Consider the following 17,439-nt stretch of genomic DNA (forward strand, 5'->3'; position numbering starts at 1 on the left):
TTCCAGAGAAAGCCGTTGGTTTTTCTTAGGGGGACATAGATCAATGAATGGGATTTGTATTCCCATTCATTGATCGCAGGGGAAGCTAAAGGCGCGGGAGCACGTGTGGCCCCGCAGCAGCTGTGCAGGCTACCTGGATGTCTATATCTGTCCAGATAGACCGAAGTGGTTAAAACCATAAATTGTTCCTACCTTGGGAGTAAAGTGTTAGTGATGTGGCATGAGAATGCTGGAGAATTTTGGTCTTTTGTTTTCAATAACACTTTGAATCGACACTTCGAAAGCAGACACACAGGCCTGACAGTCAGTGGCCTGACTGTGTGTGCCCTTAAATATGGTCTGACCTGCTGAGTTGATCACCACACCTCTGTTAGGTGGGCCTCATTAACTACTTTGGCCTTTTGGACGTATAGCATACATCCAAGAGGCCGCATGTCCGCGGCCGATGGCGCATGCGCACTCCCGGCCTGCGGTTCGTTACACAGGAAATCAATGAATCGGGACATGGTGCCCGATCACTGATCCCTTTCCCCGTCAGAAAAAGCGATGGCTTCTCTCGGAAGCCTCACTCTTTCTGCCTGTCACGTCCCCCGTACGTCCCTCTAAGCATACATGTTACGCTTAGAGTGACGTAATGTAAACCAACTCATGGCTGCCATCTTGTGGCCAAATAGTAAAACGACATCTACATTACAAAAAACAAAACACATTAACATTAAAAATTAATATTTACATCCCACTCTCCCAAAAATTATTACATCATTACAATTTAAAAAAAAAAGTAAATATTTACCTAAGGGTCTAAACTTTTTAAATATTCATGTAAAGATGAAATATTTTCAGGTTTTTTTTTTTAATTATAAGCTTGTAAATATATACACAGCAATAAAGGGAAAGAAAGCCCATAAACATAGCACCACTTATGGATAGTAGTAAATCATTTATTCAAAAATCATTATATATAGCTGATGCAAACATTTATATTGACATATTAGAGTTTCACAGGTTTAAAAACAATTAAAACCGACCACAAAGTCGTATAAGGTAACAGCTGCATACGATCATGTTCCAATTAGTAATCAAATTTAAGGTCAAGAGAAAATCACAATACAATATAATATCATCACAAAGATTGGCAATATGTGCCTAAATACACACCTCAATGCGCATCTACTTAGAGCACATTCAAGGTTGAACCCGGGTTCAGTAAAGTGAAAACATGCATATAAACGCATACATAGTGAAAGTATATAATACAGTGGTCAAATTCAGCAAATAAATATAAAGTGCAAATATATATTGTGCAAACCAACAGAGGGGCTGCTATAATAAACAACCTGGGACCAGCCTATATTCAAAGTGCATAGAGAGATGAAAGGTGCAAGAAAATTGTAGGAGAAATACTTAGCCCGGGAAGACCAGGGAGGCTGGAACAGTGCAGCTGAAGATTGGAGTCCCGCAAGCTCCGCAGGCGTCACCCCGCTTTGGAAGGAGAAGAAAGGGATACCATGCTGTCAGACGCCAGATCGGCGTTTAAATGAAGCTGGAGAGTGGGCAGGCGCCCCAGAAGTGTCCGCGCGTCTACCGGATGTGACGTCACGGAGGAGGAAATAGAGTCCGACAAGAGACCAGGAAGGAAGAGCCATGCTGGAACGCATACAGCACACGCTGGGAGGTGAGTAGCAACAGTCCAACCCACCACAACAGAGAGGAGGGCGTGCGCAGAGACACCTAGGAGGAAAACAACCACCAGAGGGAGACATCTTCACAAATATCAATGATAACATATTACAGAAACAAAATAATGCATATTAAATCTGCGCACAATCATAAATGAATAGCGACAATATGAAAGTCCGCATAAACAATGGAATATGCATACACACATGGTGCATACATTAATTAAACCACAAAGGTTAGCTCATATAAAGAGGGGGTCCTGATATATAATACTGGGGTCCAAAAAGGGGGTAAAGTTTATCTTGATCCTCATGGTCCAAGTGATGGAAGGACAGGCAGTCCAGAGATAACATTTGGAAGCAGCAAGCAATCCAAAGGGTCCAGAATAGCAGCCAAAGGTCCAAATAGAATCCATAAAAAAGGCATAGGGGCAAATGGAGAATACCACAGAAGAGAGGAGTCACAAAAATGTCCATATGTCCATTAATCAGATGGAAGCACATAAGACAGATATAAATTGATCTATATAAAAAAGGTATACAAAAATATATATGATTATTTCTTTGTTACTCATCACAATTCCATAAATATGTGCAAGTACATATAGAATACAGATACCGTGATATGCATACTTTAGTTAGAGAAACTAAAACATCTATTGCAATAGAATCCCCATACATAGGGAGAGCAACGTAATGAAGAAAAAAGAGATTGTTCTAGAATACATGAGCAAACAAATATTGATATTAAGCCAAAAAACCAGTCCAATCAATCTCCTCATTCAATCCCCGTGGGGCCATACTACTGAGCTGGTATATCCATCTGGCCTCACGTTTAAGCAGAGCAGCTACTATATCACCTCCCCTCAAACCTAATCTGATCTGGTCAATACCACACACTCGTAAACCTGTTGTACATCCACCATGTTCCAAGAAAAAATGGGACGCTACTGATGTTAATACTTGATTGTTTTCTAGGTCACGTTTAGCTAGTCTAATTTTGGATAAATGTTGTTGGATCCTGGTTTTTAACATGTTCTTGGTTTGCCCCACATATATTTTACCACAAGGGCAAGTGAGGGTGTATATCACACCCCTCGTTTTACAATTAATATATCCAAATAAACAAAATTGTTTAGTTCCACTGGTTATTAAAAGTAGTGCTTGGTATGCCAAAGCCAGGGACAGATCATCACTACTTCATCAGACATCTAAACCTCTGAGTCAGCTAGTAAGACTAAGCACTACTTTTAATAACCAGTGGAGAGATCTCTGTAAAATACTCAACAAATCATGGCCTGCTCTACTGTCTGACACAACCATTGCTAGATTCATCACTCCTAATGCTTCTATTACAGCCAAGAGATGTCCTAGTCTAAAAGACAAATTATGTTCAAGTTATTTCGTTGAAGGTATGAAGAGATGCAGAGGACCCCTAAAAGGTAGCTACCCATGTGGGGAATGCAACATATATGACTATATGCGTCCCCAACAGGCCATTCACAGTACAGATGGAACTAAACAATTTCGTTACCGACTTTTTGGACTAGCCCATGTTCTCATAGGGGGGTTCTCAGGGTTTTCTTTATTTTTAACCAATTAATGGCATCCTGACTTATTAAAACATCCTGTCTGAGCCTGTTAACGGCACCAGGACGTTTTAATAAGTCGCTTGCTCCCGCCGCCGCTCCGCATGTGTGCGCGCCGCTCCGGCCGCCGTTTACCGTCTGGTCTCTGTGTTCCGTGATTGGGGAAGAGGACCGAGCGGTCCTCTACCCAATCGCAATGCCTGGAATTAATGGACGTGACTGCGAACAGTGGGTGCGTCCATTCATAAAACAGGAAGCCATTAGAAAAATGTAAAAAAAAAAAAAAAAAATGAACACTCCCTAAACAGGAGAGTGTTCACTAGCGCCATCTTGTGGCCAAAAAGTAAAATTGCACATACCTACACATACACTTATACACATTATTAATAAAATTATTAACTTAACTTCCAAAGCCGAACCCCCCCCCCCCCCAAAAAAAAAAACAGTTTAAAAAAATACATAAATAGTTGTTTTAGGGACTCCGCTTTTATTTTTTATGGTTGCATTTGCTAATTTGAAAGTGTAGGTGATTTTCTTATCATCTGTAATCTGTGGGTCGCAGGATACTGCAGGGCAAATTTCCATTTTTTTTCTCTACAAACATGGGGCATATATTTACCCCTTGGAAATCTACCGTTTGCCCCACATCTCTAAAGGCCCATGAGATTTTTTTTTCTGCAAAGTCTAAGTACCGTGCAAGTACCAAGCGGGAAGTACGTTGGTCAGAGTCTGGCCGAGGAGGGCCAACTCTATATATGCCCTTTCAACTTTGATGTCCCTTTTAAATCCTAATAGTTTCAGAAGAGTAACCGAGCAAACCGCGTGACTGATTTTCAGGATTTTGGAGCTTTTCTTTTACCTGCTTATTTTCCTCTGCTAGCTTTTTATAACTGCCACCCTCCTTGGCAGGCTCATCCTAAATCGTTTAAGTGCGATGTCAAAGTGCTAGGCGTTTTCATGACCTATTACTGTGTGATACTCTTCCTTGTTATTGCCTGAGGAAGCAGGAATATACCTGCGAAACGCGTTGGTTTGTATTCTGGAGTATGCGAATAAATTTAATCGGTTTATAAACTGACAGCTTCATGTCTGCTTTGGGAAGGTGAGCCCACCACTGCCTCCCTAGAAATGTTTAGAAATTTTAGCATATTTTATCCTTTTGGCACCTCTGTTTACCTTCTGCTATACCTGTGTCCACCCCAGGTGGAGGGGTGATATATCCTTACTTTCCTGATCTACAGAGAGCGACATCTTATCCTGAGTGGGGACAGGTCTTAATCTCCCCACCTGCTTTGACAGTGGTTGCCTAATCAGGTAACCCTGGTTTGTGAGTATTACTATTTACTACATTCATTTTACTTGTTTCCAATACATACTACACTATATTGGGCTCTTGGTGTTCTCTTCCTTTTGTGTCTGTTGGAAGGAGCTGGACTCATGGAGCTCTGCACTCAGCCTTCTTCCATCAATCTTCTTCATCTTGAAGCGTACCTGTCAGTATAGTTGCCTGATGGATATTCAGTAGTTAGAACCCCATTATATCTGAATAAATGAATTCCAGAATTAACATTTACTTCAACATTGAACTGTAGATATTTTATTGCTGCTTTGTATGTTGAAGGTAGGATTAATTTTTTTTTTAACCAGTTGTGTAATTTGAGATGGTATATCTACGTCCCGCAGGACTACAGTTCCTGCCCAAGGACATAGATATTTTTCTATTGTATCAGATGGCCGCCACTTGCCCACACGCGCATTCTTGCTGCTGATCGTTACAGGGGAAATCCATGAATGGGAATGCAGTGCCCGTGCCGATGATGGCCAGCATCAATGAGATGCCTGCGGTTATCATAACAAAACAAAGTAAAATATGCACGCATTACCTGCTTGCGTACTAATAATACAAAAATGTGAGGATATCTTGTGGCCAAATAGTAAAATTACACCTACATACATTTTATTTAATACAACCACCTACATATACCATTACAATTAACCCCTTACCTCCCCCACTCTCCCATAGTTACCCAAATTAAACATTAGCATTTTAAAAAAGTGTAATGATCCGCTCAGCTGGCTGCACAGGCAGACAGCTGTTTGACCATTCCTTATGTCTGAGAGATGCAGGTCTCTGGAAAAGAGACCTGGCTTCATCTTGCAACTTTCAGAGTTGCTTTGCTGAGGGATTTGCATACATGCAAATTGCCCAGCTGTCTCCTTTGAGGGCTGGCAGTATGAAAACCTTCTGCTGACCAGAAGGCTTGGCTGGTCATAACTGTTTGTTTAATACACTCCTGGAGTGTCAGCCTTCCCTGTTGGATTGTTATAGGTATCTTAGAGTATTCTGGGGACTGCACTAGGCAGCTCCTCTAGTGCAGTTAGCCTGCTTATCTGTTTTGTCTATGTTACTTCTCTGCTGTGATTGTCCTGTCGCCAACGGTGGTCGATAGGAAATCGTCCTGTCTGTGGGTGCTAACCAGTGCAGCGGTTGCTACTGGTAGCCCCTTCTGTTTAATCTGTCTTCTTGGATCGCACCAGCCTCTAGCGGTAGCGGCTGTGGATCCTTCTGATCTGCTTTCTTGGAGTATAGCTGGAGCAGCGGTTGCCACCAGCTATCTCATCTGCCTGTCTTGCTTGGATCGCACTAGCCCTAGCGGTAGCGGCTGTGGATCCTTCTGATCTGTGATCCTGTCCCTGAACCCGGATCGCACTCGCTCTGGCAGTAATAGCAGTGGATCTCTCCTATCCTGTCCCTGAACTTGGATCGCACTCGCTCTGGTGGAAAGAGCAGTGGATCCTGCTAAGCTCTGTTGCTCTACTTGGTTCGCACTCGCTCTGGCAGAAAGAGCAGTGGATCTTTCCTATCCTGTTTTCCAACCGTCTGTCTGTCTTGTCTGCTACGAACGCGTTTGCTGTAGGCTCGGTGAGGTAACCGTTAAGCAAGCGCTCGCGTTCTCTGTTTCGTGTTTGTGTGGCGGGGTTAGTTAGGCATGCTTGTCTCTGTTACGCTTAACGTGCGGAGATCGCTCAGTAAATGCGTTCGCTGTTGCGAATGAGTGCGGTGTTCGCGTTTAGTTAGCGTTTGTTATTTTCCTTATCTTCTCATTGTATGATTTGCTGTGCCTTTGCTACTCTCGTGCCCTGTCTTGCTTAAGCCTTATGTCACCTCTGGCAATCGCGTACCTACTTTGTTTCTGCTGTTGTGTGTGCACCATCGCGGGTTGGCGACTAGATTGGTGCACATACATACATTCTGTCCCTGTGCTCATTCTCATTCGCAATCGCTTCTCTTGCGATTGCGTTCTCACTTAATTGCCTCTGTTGTGTGTCCACCGTTGCAGGTTGGCGGCTAGATTGGTGGACATACATACATTCCTCATCTGTGCTTATTTGGTCTTGTGTCGCTGTTAGCAATCGCCATCTCTTGCGATTGCCTTCTCACCTGATCTTCATGGTTGTGTGTTCATCGTCGCAGGGTGGCGACTAGATTGGTGGACACGCATACACTCTGTCGCTTTACTCTCTCTCTTTAAGAGCTATCTTGCCCTGCGTTTCTTCCCTTCGTACAATTCCTGTCTGGCGTCTGTGGCAGGGCAGAGGATCTGTTCCTCTGCACTCCACAGCTCCATCTGCCGACAGGGATTTCCCTCTACAGGTGCGTTGCACCTTTTGCTGGGTTCTCTCAAATTATACACTTGTGGAGGATTTCCGCAGTGTCAGCGCGCGTCCTGTGCGCTGACCACGGAGAGAATTCCACAATCATTACAAAAAGACAATAAAAAATACATAAATCGTTACCTTAGGGACTGAACTTTTTAAATATTTATGTTCTGAGGGTATATTACTGTTATTTTTGCAATTATGGGCTTGTAAATAGTGCTGGTCAAAAAAAGAAAAAATACTCCTTTATTTCCAAATAAAATATTGTCGCCATGCATTGTACTAGGGAAATATTTTGAACGTTGCGGTAACCGGGAAAAATGGGCATATAAATTGTGTGGGTTTTAACCACAGTAGGACCTTTTATTTTAAAACTATAAGGGCCAAAAATTGAGAAATAAGGAATTTATTCCTATTAAAATACATTTAGAATAAAATAATTCTTAGCAAAATGTACCATCCAAAGAAAGCCTAATTGGTGGTGAAAAAAGAAATACAAGATATACAGTAGATCATTTCATTGTGATTAGTAGCTACTGTATAAAGTTATTGGCAAATGAATGGGAGGAGCGCTGACAGGTGAAAATTGCTCTGGTACAGAAGGCGAAAAGCCCCTTAGTATGGAAGTGGTTAAAAAAAATGTAAAATTTGTAATGAAATGCCAAAAGAAGGGACTAGATGGTGCATTTAAATGGTTGTCTTGAAACATCAATATATGTCAATGGTTGCACAGAGTTAATGGTAATATTGTAGTGTTTGTCCTCAGTGAAAGACTTTTGAGCTTCCCACTGGGAGAGACACTTTTGGACAGTATCTGCAAAAGACGATACTTTTTGCATTACTATTGTATTTTTGCTATATGATGGATTTGTTTTCTTTATTTGTGGGTCATTTTGCAATAACCTATTTGTTGTCTCTAGATATCGCATAAACAGCAAGAGACCTTATAGAGACTGCCTTGCAGATGGAAATTGGAGCAATTTTCCTCCTCAGTGTACAGGTAGATATGTGTCAAACTAATCCATTCAAAATACTATATTGCTTATTTAACCACTTTAGGTTCTGGGGTTTTTACCCCTTAAAGGGACACTACGGCAAAAAACTATAAAATTGTAATATGTGCAATCATAGACAAATAAGAAATACATTTTTTGCAGTGTAAAATGAGCCATAAATTACTTTTCTCCTATGTTGCTGTCACTTACAGTAGGTTGTAGAAATCTGACAGAAGCGACAGGTTTTGGACTAGTCCATCTCTTCATAGGGGATTCTCAGGGATTTATTTATTTTCAAAAGCACTTAGGCCTAGTGCACACCAGAGCTGTTCTGCTGCGGTTTGCGATCCGCTTGCGGGTGCGGATCCGCTAGGGTAATGTATTTCAATGGGCTGGTGCACACCAGAGCGGGAGGCATTTTGCAGAAACGCATACTCCCGGGCTGCTGCAGATTTTGGATTGCGGATGCGTTTCTGCCTCAATGTTAAGTATAGGAAAAACGCAAACCACTCTGAAAAACGGCACTTCAGAGGGGTTTGCCAGGTGGTTTTTGTTACAGTAGCTGTTCAGTAACAGCTTTACTGTAACAATACATGAAATCTACCACACCAAAAACGCTTCCCAAAACCGCAAAATGCTAGCTGAAACGCTACAGAAAAAGAAGAAAAAGCGTTTCAAAATCTGCTAGCATTTTGCGGATCTGCTAGCGGTTTTTGGTGTGCACCAGGCCTTAGTGAATGGAAGTTGCTCTGTCCAACTGCCAAAGAACTGTAATGAGCAGGGAAGCTGGCCAGCATCATTGTTTAAATTATTTTTAGCGAATATCTTTATAAAGCATAAAAGCCTTGCTGAGAATCCCCTATGAAGAGATGGACTAGTCCAAAACTTGTCACTTCTGTCAGATTTCTACTACCTACTGTAATTGACAGCAACATAGGAGAAAAGTAATTTATGGCTCATTTTACTCTGGAAAAAAAATGTACTTCTTATTTGGTTATGTTTGCACATATTTTAAATTTTACAATTTTTTGCTATAGTGCCCCTTTAAGGTTCCTGACAATTTTGGCATATCAGCTGTGCCACTGTTGATACAGCTATAACTTTTTATTACCTGTACCATCAAAGTGATACATATAATTGTTTTTGTTTTTTTCAGGACAAACTAGGCTTTCTTTGGGTAATATCTTTTTCCAAGTATTTTTTTAATTTCACATGCACTTTATTGAGGAAAATTAGACATGAATTACATATTTTTTCATGTTTCCCATTCCTAATTGTTACATGATGTGCCGCAGTTGTAAAACACCTCAAAATACATTACTTGGCTCGTTCTGGCTAAAACAATATGGTGCCGTATTTTATCACCAGTTGGGCATGTAGCGTACTGTTATCGCCAGCCTGTGCATATGTAGCAATAGCATGCAATTGCTAGGGCGTAATTTGGGGACCCCAGTGCTGTATAGATACATTGCATCTATATAGCGTTGGATCCCTGAGCTACTGATGAATTGAAATTATGGTTCTACTTGACTAGATATGTACTTTATCTGCTATCAGCAAAATGCACTAATGGTTGTTTTGTCCATCTGGGGTGCATAGTGAAATAGTGGCTTTCAGCATTATGCTGGGCATACACGGAGCGATCCGGCGGCTCGATTAGCCACCGGATCGACTCCCGCGCGTCCCCGCGGCCGCCCGGATTGATTCCCGCTGGTCCCTGCGGGCGCTTCCTTATAAGCCGCTCGATTCCCCGCTATTGTCCACCCGCGGGGAATCGATCTGCGCTGGTATCGGACAGGTTGGAAATTATCAGCTGGGAACATCAGCGACTCGACACACAGTACAGAAATGAACCGTGTAGCCCCAGCAGAGTCTTAAAGAGAAACTCCAACCTACAATTGAACTTCATCCCAATCAGTAGCTGATACCCCCTTTTACATGAGAAATATAATGCTTTTCACAAACAGACCATCAGGGGGCGCTGTATGACTGATTTTGTGCTGAAATCCCTTTTACAAGAAGCTCTGGGACCGTGGTACTCTGGGCAAACTGCCACAATGTAACAATGTTCACAGACAGGAAATAGCTGTTTACAGCTGTCTCTAACAGCCAAAACAGCTAGGAGCAGCTGCATAACCTGCCCACAGTAAAAATGTCACCATGTAATAAATGTCAGAATGTAAATTGGGGAGAGGAAAGATTTTACAATGAGCAAACACTGACTAAATCATTTATACATAATTATGGTCAAAAATGAAGCACTTTTTTTTACTACATTATTTTCACAGGAGTTCCTCTTTAAGTTGAAAGCTCAGCCAGGACACTATCTGTAAGGAATTTGTTCTCGGTGTTTGCTTTGGTTTCTCCCGCTGCTCTGTTTTTTTTCCCATATCTAAAAAACATCCTGATCAATGAATGGGCTATAATCCCAAACATGAACCCTTCAACTTATTAAAACATGGTAGTTGTCTACTTGTCACTACTAATTTTAAAGCTCTGGCTGACTTTTGGGACAGCCTTAGTTGAAGAACTACAGCTAAGTCAGCTCTGTATCAAGGCAAGAGGTTAGTAGTGGAGTACATTACCGACTGTGGGGGGTGGAACCCATATATCTTTTTAGAATTTTGCAGCTATGAATACCATTTCCACATAAGATTGTCATGCCTGTTTGAAGATAAGTTTACCTGTCGAAACAAAGAAATATGGAATTGCTTAGGTTTTCTGACAAACATGGTTTCCTTCTGTCACCAGCCTATGTATAGCTTTAATCATCATTTGTGCTTCCTCCTCTTCTACCTTTGTTGATATACCTGAGTCCAAACAGCTAGGTCTCAGTTGACCTTCACTAACACACGAATAATAAAGATGATGTTTTTCTATCAGATATCCTTACTGTGGTGTGTCAGGTTTCTTTTTTTTCAAGACTTCTCCTGTTTGGCAATAGTTAATGAACACTGTACAGATCAATTTGAGATTCTCTTTTACTGACTTACTTTTGCTTTTACTCCTTACATATCCTTATTTTTGTCCTTGTAGTGTTTTGATAGCAACTGGAGCTCCTGCCAGAGGTGGTTTGACAAGATGTTTCTTTTTCCTCGTTTCCCTCAGCCTAGACCAGGAAGTCAAACCCCAGTCCTCAAGGGCCAAGATGCTTGCACATTTATGGCACAGCTCAAAGTAATTGATAGGACTGAATCAGGAAATGTTTGGTTCTTCAAGTAGAGCATGTTTCTCTGTCAAATCCTAACACTGCCATGGATAGGTCCCTCTAGGACTGTAGTTCGACACCTGTGGCCCATAATATAAGGAATAGTTATGAGGTTTTAATGTCATCACTTCCTGTCTGTTTTCTGCCATCTTAGGGCTGCTGTGAGTCCAAGCTCCTAAGCCCCATATAAGTTGGTTATGCAGCACTTTTGTCTCAGTACTGTCATTGCTTCTTTACTTTTAATTTAATGGCCATCATCTGCCTGGAGACACTTGGTAAAAAATGTATAGCCCAAGAATGTAACGGGTCCCTGTATGTATTTGCTAAAATGTTGCAGTTTCAGAACTAATTCAATGGATTGATGTTCACCTTGTTTAGCTTTTGGTCATACCTCTTCACTGTGAGAATCCTAAGCAGTAAGGGGGCATGTCCGCCACTGAAATAGCACAGATGCATGAGACTCTAGCTCTGGCAGCTGCCCTTCTAACGCGACCCCAAGCAAGACCACAAGAATCTTAGTGGCAGAAGTGGAGGAGATGTCCGTGGATCCCCGAGAGTGCAAAGAAGCACAAGAAATGTCCCCCAAAGCTGCACAAACTCACTGACTTCTTCCCTGGTGGTCCCGCGCTACCTGCCGGATCCAGGCAAGATAGCATGGAGTACAGATCCGACCCCTGTTCACCCAGCACAATGAAGACACTAGCGGCCTCTCTGCAGAGCACTATGACCTATCTGCAGCTGCGTAAAGAATTACAACCTCTGACCAAATCCCTCAGATTGCTGCTAATACTCTACAAATGGGGGTTCCCAACAAAAAAATATTTTTTCTATACAAAACAATTACTTTGCTATATCATCCATTGATTAAGCTGTAAAAGTATTCCAGTAATTAAAGATCCAAATCTCCACAGGTATACAACGCCCACACAAGTCTCCCATCCTCCGCTAAGCTGACAAGTAGCTGAGCTGCTGTCTGCACGACTTCTCTGTGTCACACACTCCTGCCTGACTAAGAACTCAATTCCCTGTCCCTTAGCAACCCTCCTCATTCCAGAGGCCCTTGAGTTAGTGTTTATGAGATTATGAACTCACATCTCATAGGTTCTAAGTTGTTTATCGACAAGCACTTCTATACATCTATTTTAAAATCTTTGCTACCCCCTTCACCCAAAGTCCCTGCATTTGCATCTCTACCACTTCTAGTTTATGATGACCTCTGAATCTTACACGTTAATAATCTAACAAGAACCACAGCCAACATGAATAACTGTGGCACGAAAAGTTAGCTCTTTAAATGTAAAAGGGGTCAACACTCCATACAAGCACTTTGCACTATGGAAAGAGCAACTATGCAACAATGTGACGTTTTACTGGTGCAAGAAACGCACCTAATTAGCAAAGACTCCCAACTTTTCAAGCATGTTTCCTTACCTACTACTATCCACAACACGATCAAAAGAAGAAAAGAGGTGTAGTTATGGCATTCGATAACTATTGACACTATTGAAACAGATGCAAATGGTAGATTCATGATCTTTACTGGGCACATTGAAGAGAAACTGTAACCAAGGATTGAACTTTATCTCAATCAGTAGCTGATAGCCACTTTCCCATGAGAAAGCTTCCTTTTCTCAAACTGATCATCAGGGTGGTTTGAATGGCTGGTATTGTGGTGAAGCCCCTCTCACAGTGTGTTGTCCACGCCTGTTGCATTGTGGGAAATAACAGCTGTTTCTAACTGCCAAAAATTAATCACCTCTTTCCACAGACATCACCTGCCAGCAGTAAAGATGTTGTCACGGGATAAATGTCAGAATGTTATTTAGGGAGAGAAAAGATTTTACAATGGGCAAACACTGACGAAATCATTTATAAATAATTGTAAAAATTGAGCACTTTTGTTTCATGACATTATTTTCACTGGAGTTCCTCTTTAACAACCAATGGTAAATCGTAGTCAATGTGTATGCCAGAAATGTTCACCCGAAACGGTTTCTCCAAAAATTGTTCAATAAGGTCTCATCTATTAAGAGGGGGCATGTTCCAGTCGGCGGAGACATTAACTGTTGTATCGCCCCCTCAACTCCCAATCCTCATCCACAAGGAAAGATCTGCTTTTTCAGAAGCTTCTTCATTAGAATGAAAACAAAGAAGCGATCTGAGAACAAAGTAAGACAAATAGAACACTGTTCTGTTTGTCAGCAAGACAGCCTGCTCAGCGATGGTGCTGGAAGGTGGGAGAGCAGCGTCCGTGTGTAACACACCACTGCCCGCTCAGTGCAGGAAAGAAGTGTTGTGCGGTTGGTAGGCAACGCAGCAATATCTGCAAAGGGGTACAGCAGGGGGCTCTGCAATCTAAGGGTATTTTACTAGGCAAGAAGACAACTAATTTCACGGAATCTCACACTCCTTTTTATCAGGCCATTAATAAAACAATGCGGTGGCACAGAATTTATAAATACAATGGTCATGTTAAATAATTCTACCTCTGAGGTGGGCTTGACCTGCACATGGTCCGCTCACAAGGCAGTTATCTAAATCTAGGATTGAATACTTAGTTTATCCCGCCTCCAAACAGTCAAACAAAAAATTATAACCCCAAAGCTTTTGCAAACCTGCTTTTGCAAACCTGATTTTTATGAATAGCTCCTGCCGCCGGCCGTTAGCCCAGCAATCAATGAATGGGATTATAGAGCCCCAGCAGAAAAAACGGCAGCCTCTAATCAGAGGCTGCGGTTTTTCTGAGTTACAAAATGTTTCCTGTCCTCATTCTTCTTCCTGGAAGCATACGATCACGCTTCCAGGACTTTTTCACTGTGGCCAAATAGTAAATCTACACCCAGATCCATTTTTTAATAAATAGCTAATTTTAAATGTAAACAAATGTATTTACCTCCCACACCAAAAATTACCCACATAAAATGTTTAATACAAAAAAATAAAAAATTACAATAAAAAAAAAACCTAAATAGTTACCTAAGGGTCTGAACTTTTTAAATATACATGTCAAAGGAGTATATTAATATAATTTTTTAAATTATGGGCTTGTAAATAGTGATGGACGCAAATTGAAAAAATGCACCTTTATTTCCAAATACGGTATTTTCCGCCGTATAAGACGCACTTTTTCTCCCCCAAAAATGGGGAGAAAAAGTCCCTGCGTGTTGTACGGCAAATGCAGGGAAACCCCGACTTACAAACACCCGCCGATACGAACCGACGCTATGACGGGGATGTGTGCTGCCCCATGTCAGCATAGCATCCGCAGTCTTACTATACCAGCGGCTCGCGGGATCGTAGACCTGGTCTCCTGTCTTGTCACTCTAGTGATGGCTTCTGCTGATGATGCGTATTGCAGAAGCCATCACTAGAGCGACAAGACAGGAGACCAGGTCTGCGATCCCGGGAGCCGCTGGTATAGTAAGACTGCGGCTGCTATGCTGACATGGGGGCAGCGCACACAAGCGGGGAGGCCGGCAGAAACGAGCGGGGAGGGTAGAGCACAATTGCGGTGAGGGGAGCGCACATATGTGGGAACGGACAAAGCAGGCAGGGGAACGAGTCAGCGGACCACACGGGGAAGCCAGGAACACATAGGGGCAGCACATACATACATGCCCCTACAGAAATGACCGTATACGGAGAGAAGACCACACATGTCGCAGGGACACCTATGCACACATGGGGGACAGCTATGGACACATGGGGGACATCTATGAACACATGGGGGACATCTATGAACACATGGGGCAAAGCTATGGACACATGGGGGACAGCTATGTACAGAAGAGGAACAGCTATGGACACATGGGGGACAGCTATGGGCACATGAGGGACAGCTATGGACACATGGGGGACAGCGATGGACACATGGGGGACAGCGATGGACACATGGGGGACAGCGATGGACACATGGGGGACAGCTATGGACACATGAGGGACAGCTATGGGCACATGGGGGACACCTAAGGGCACATGGGGGACAGCTATGGACACATGGGGGACACCTAAGGACCACACTGCGGACGCCTGAGGACACAGGGAAACCACACTGGGGACACCTGAGACACATGGGGACACCTAAGGACACAGGGGGACCACACTGGGGACCCCTGGGAACACCTGAGGGCACATGGGGGACACCTGAGGTCACATGGAGGACATTAATTGGGGGAGAACATATACAAGACACTCCAGTATATAGACACACCAGGTTTAGTGTACATTTTTTTTCCTGGTTTTTGCCCTCAAACCTAGGTGCGTCTTATATTCCGGAGCCACAGAGGCACTCACACGCTTTATGGACCTGAACCAGTTTTATATGCTCCTGTACTGCCTGATGAAGCGGGACTGTTGACCGCGAAACGCGTTGCGATTTTATGGAGCTGTGAATAAATTGTATATTTTTTACTCTGCATTTGAGTATATGTCCACTACCAGAGGGAGGTAAGTCCACCTCGACTTCCCTCTTTTCATCATTTTTAGAACATTGTTTTACTCTGCTTGGCGCCTCTGTTCGTACATATTACAGCATATTATATTCCGGAGCGTCTTATATGGCAAAAAATATGGTAAAATATTGGTGCCATACATTGTGATAGGAACATAATTTTTTTTTTTTTTAAACCAAAAATAAAGATTTATTGAAAGAATTCTTCCCATACAAGGCAAAACAAGAAAGGACCCGCAACATTCACATACAAATAGCCTGAGGGAGCCAGGAACCAATGGGCTCAGCAAACAATGGAAAAGAAAGTTCCGCTACACCAAAGGCTGGGTGAAAAAATGTTTCTCCATTTATTGATAACTTCAGTGGATACAAAAAATGTTAAAAGAGCTCGCGCGTATCGGAGCTCATGGCTCCTAAATCATAGCTAACACATTGTTAAAGTGCGACAGTTTAAATAGCCCAGTATCCTCCGTCCCAAATGAGGGAGGGAGGCGAGGCCAAAGATCTTAAAGTGACATACAGCAATATAGCTCCATATTAAAATGGCAAAAGCCTAAACATGAAATATAATAAAATACTACATGCACAGTAACAAACATAACATACTATGTGAAATTGTCCAGATGCACTAAGATATATGGCAAAAAAGGTATATATAAAACAGCAAGATTCCAACCTAATGCTAATACGGGTCCAGAATGCTGTGATATTAAACACCAAAGTCATAAGTTAGACTAACGTCCATTCTGGAATTTAAACCATGTGGGATCCGTGTCCCCAATTTCCATATCCAAAAAGCCTCTCTTTTGCGCAAAAACCTATACAGAACTTTCTTTTCCATTCTTCCCATACAAGGTAATATCGAAATACAGGATTCAGACATACAGGCATTATAGCAACGACAATGTATATCCATATATATTGGCAATCGAGATCTTCATATATGAACTTAGTACATAGATAAACTGGGTGCGTATATATTATTATCTTAACATAATTAGAAATGAACTGTGGACTCAGAGTGTATGTACTAGTACGGTTGAAGAAAAGTGTACATACAATTTTCCCCCACTCTAGAGGTTAAAGTTTTTTCCATCTGTCCCATATCAAGTGAAATTTCTTTTGTGCTCCCCTATGAATATATACAAGCTTTTTGTTTGGTAAACCAGTGCTAATACGTTTGATCCAATTATCATATGAGGGTGGCGTGGGCGCAAGCCATCTACACGCCACCTCTTGTCTACCAGAGAATAGCACTTCTGTCAGAAATGATTTAAGTGTGTTATCTATAGATTCATCTTGCATAACTCCAAGGAGACACAGTAGAGGGTCATAGCTTACGGGACAGCCCATCTTATCATGCAGGAATTTAATGACTTGGAACCAGAAGGATGATACAGCTGGACAGCTCCAGATGAGGTGGTAGAAAGGAGATATTTCTTGGCACTTGGGGCAAGTGTTCGAGTATTGTGGGTTGTACTTACATATTTGTCTAGGGGTTAAATAAGCCTGATGGAGAATATAAGTCTGCGTGATTCACTCACGAATGCATGGGGACACTTTCTTGGGGACAAATAAGGCATCATCCCAATCCTCATGTCCAGACCGCATGCAACCCACCTATTCCGAGACTCAGTGGTAAGTTCCTCAGCGCCATATTCTAGCAGTGTTTTGTATAACTCTCCTATCATGTGTCTGACTGGGCCATTTTTAAGCATATCTATGATATGTGAGCCATACATTTTGATGGGTGTCTTAGGGAATTGCTTGCAGAAGGCATGCTTTAATTGCCAGTACCGAAACTCTTGATTGAGGGGGACATGGTATGTAGATACTAGGGAATTAAATTGAATTATAT

At 42.2% G+C, this 17,439-nt stretch overlaps 1 protein-coding gene across 2 annotated transcripts in view; it reads left to right on the plus strand.

Annotated features, from left to right (window-relative positions):
- The window catches only part of LOC137546849 (C4b-binding protein alpha chain-like), an 865,201-nt gene that overhangs the window by 309,165 nt on the left and 538,597 nt on the right, over positions 1-17,439 (plus strand). For both annotated transcript variants that reach the window (XM_068269787.1, XM_068269786.1), the window contains exon 6: positions 7,849-7,928. In XM_068269787.1, the coding sequence (XP_068125888.1) occupies positions 7,849-7,928 (80 nt within the window). The remainder of the gene's footprint in view (positions 1-7,848; positions 7,929-17,439) is intronic.

The sequence above is a fragment of the Hyperolius riggenbachi genome, chromosome 2 (genome assembly GCF_040937935.1).
Source record: "Hyperolius riggenbachi isolate aHypRig1 chromosome 2, aHypRig1.pri, whole genome shotgun sequence".
In the NCBI taxonomy this organism is placed as follows: Eukaryota; Metazoa; Chordata; class Amphibia; order Anura; family Hyperoliidae; genus Hyperolius; species Hyperolius riggenbachi.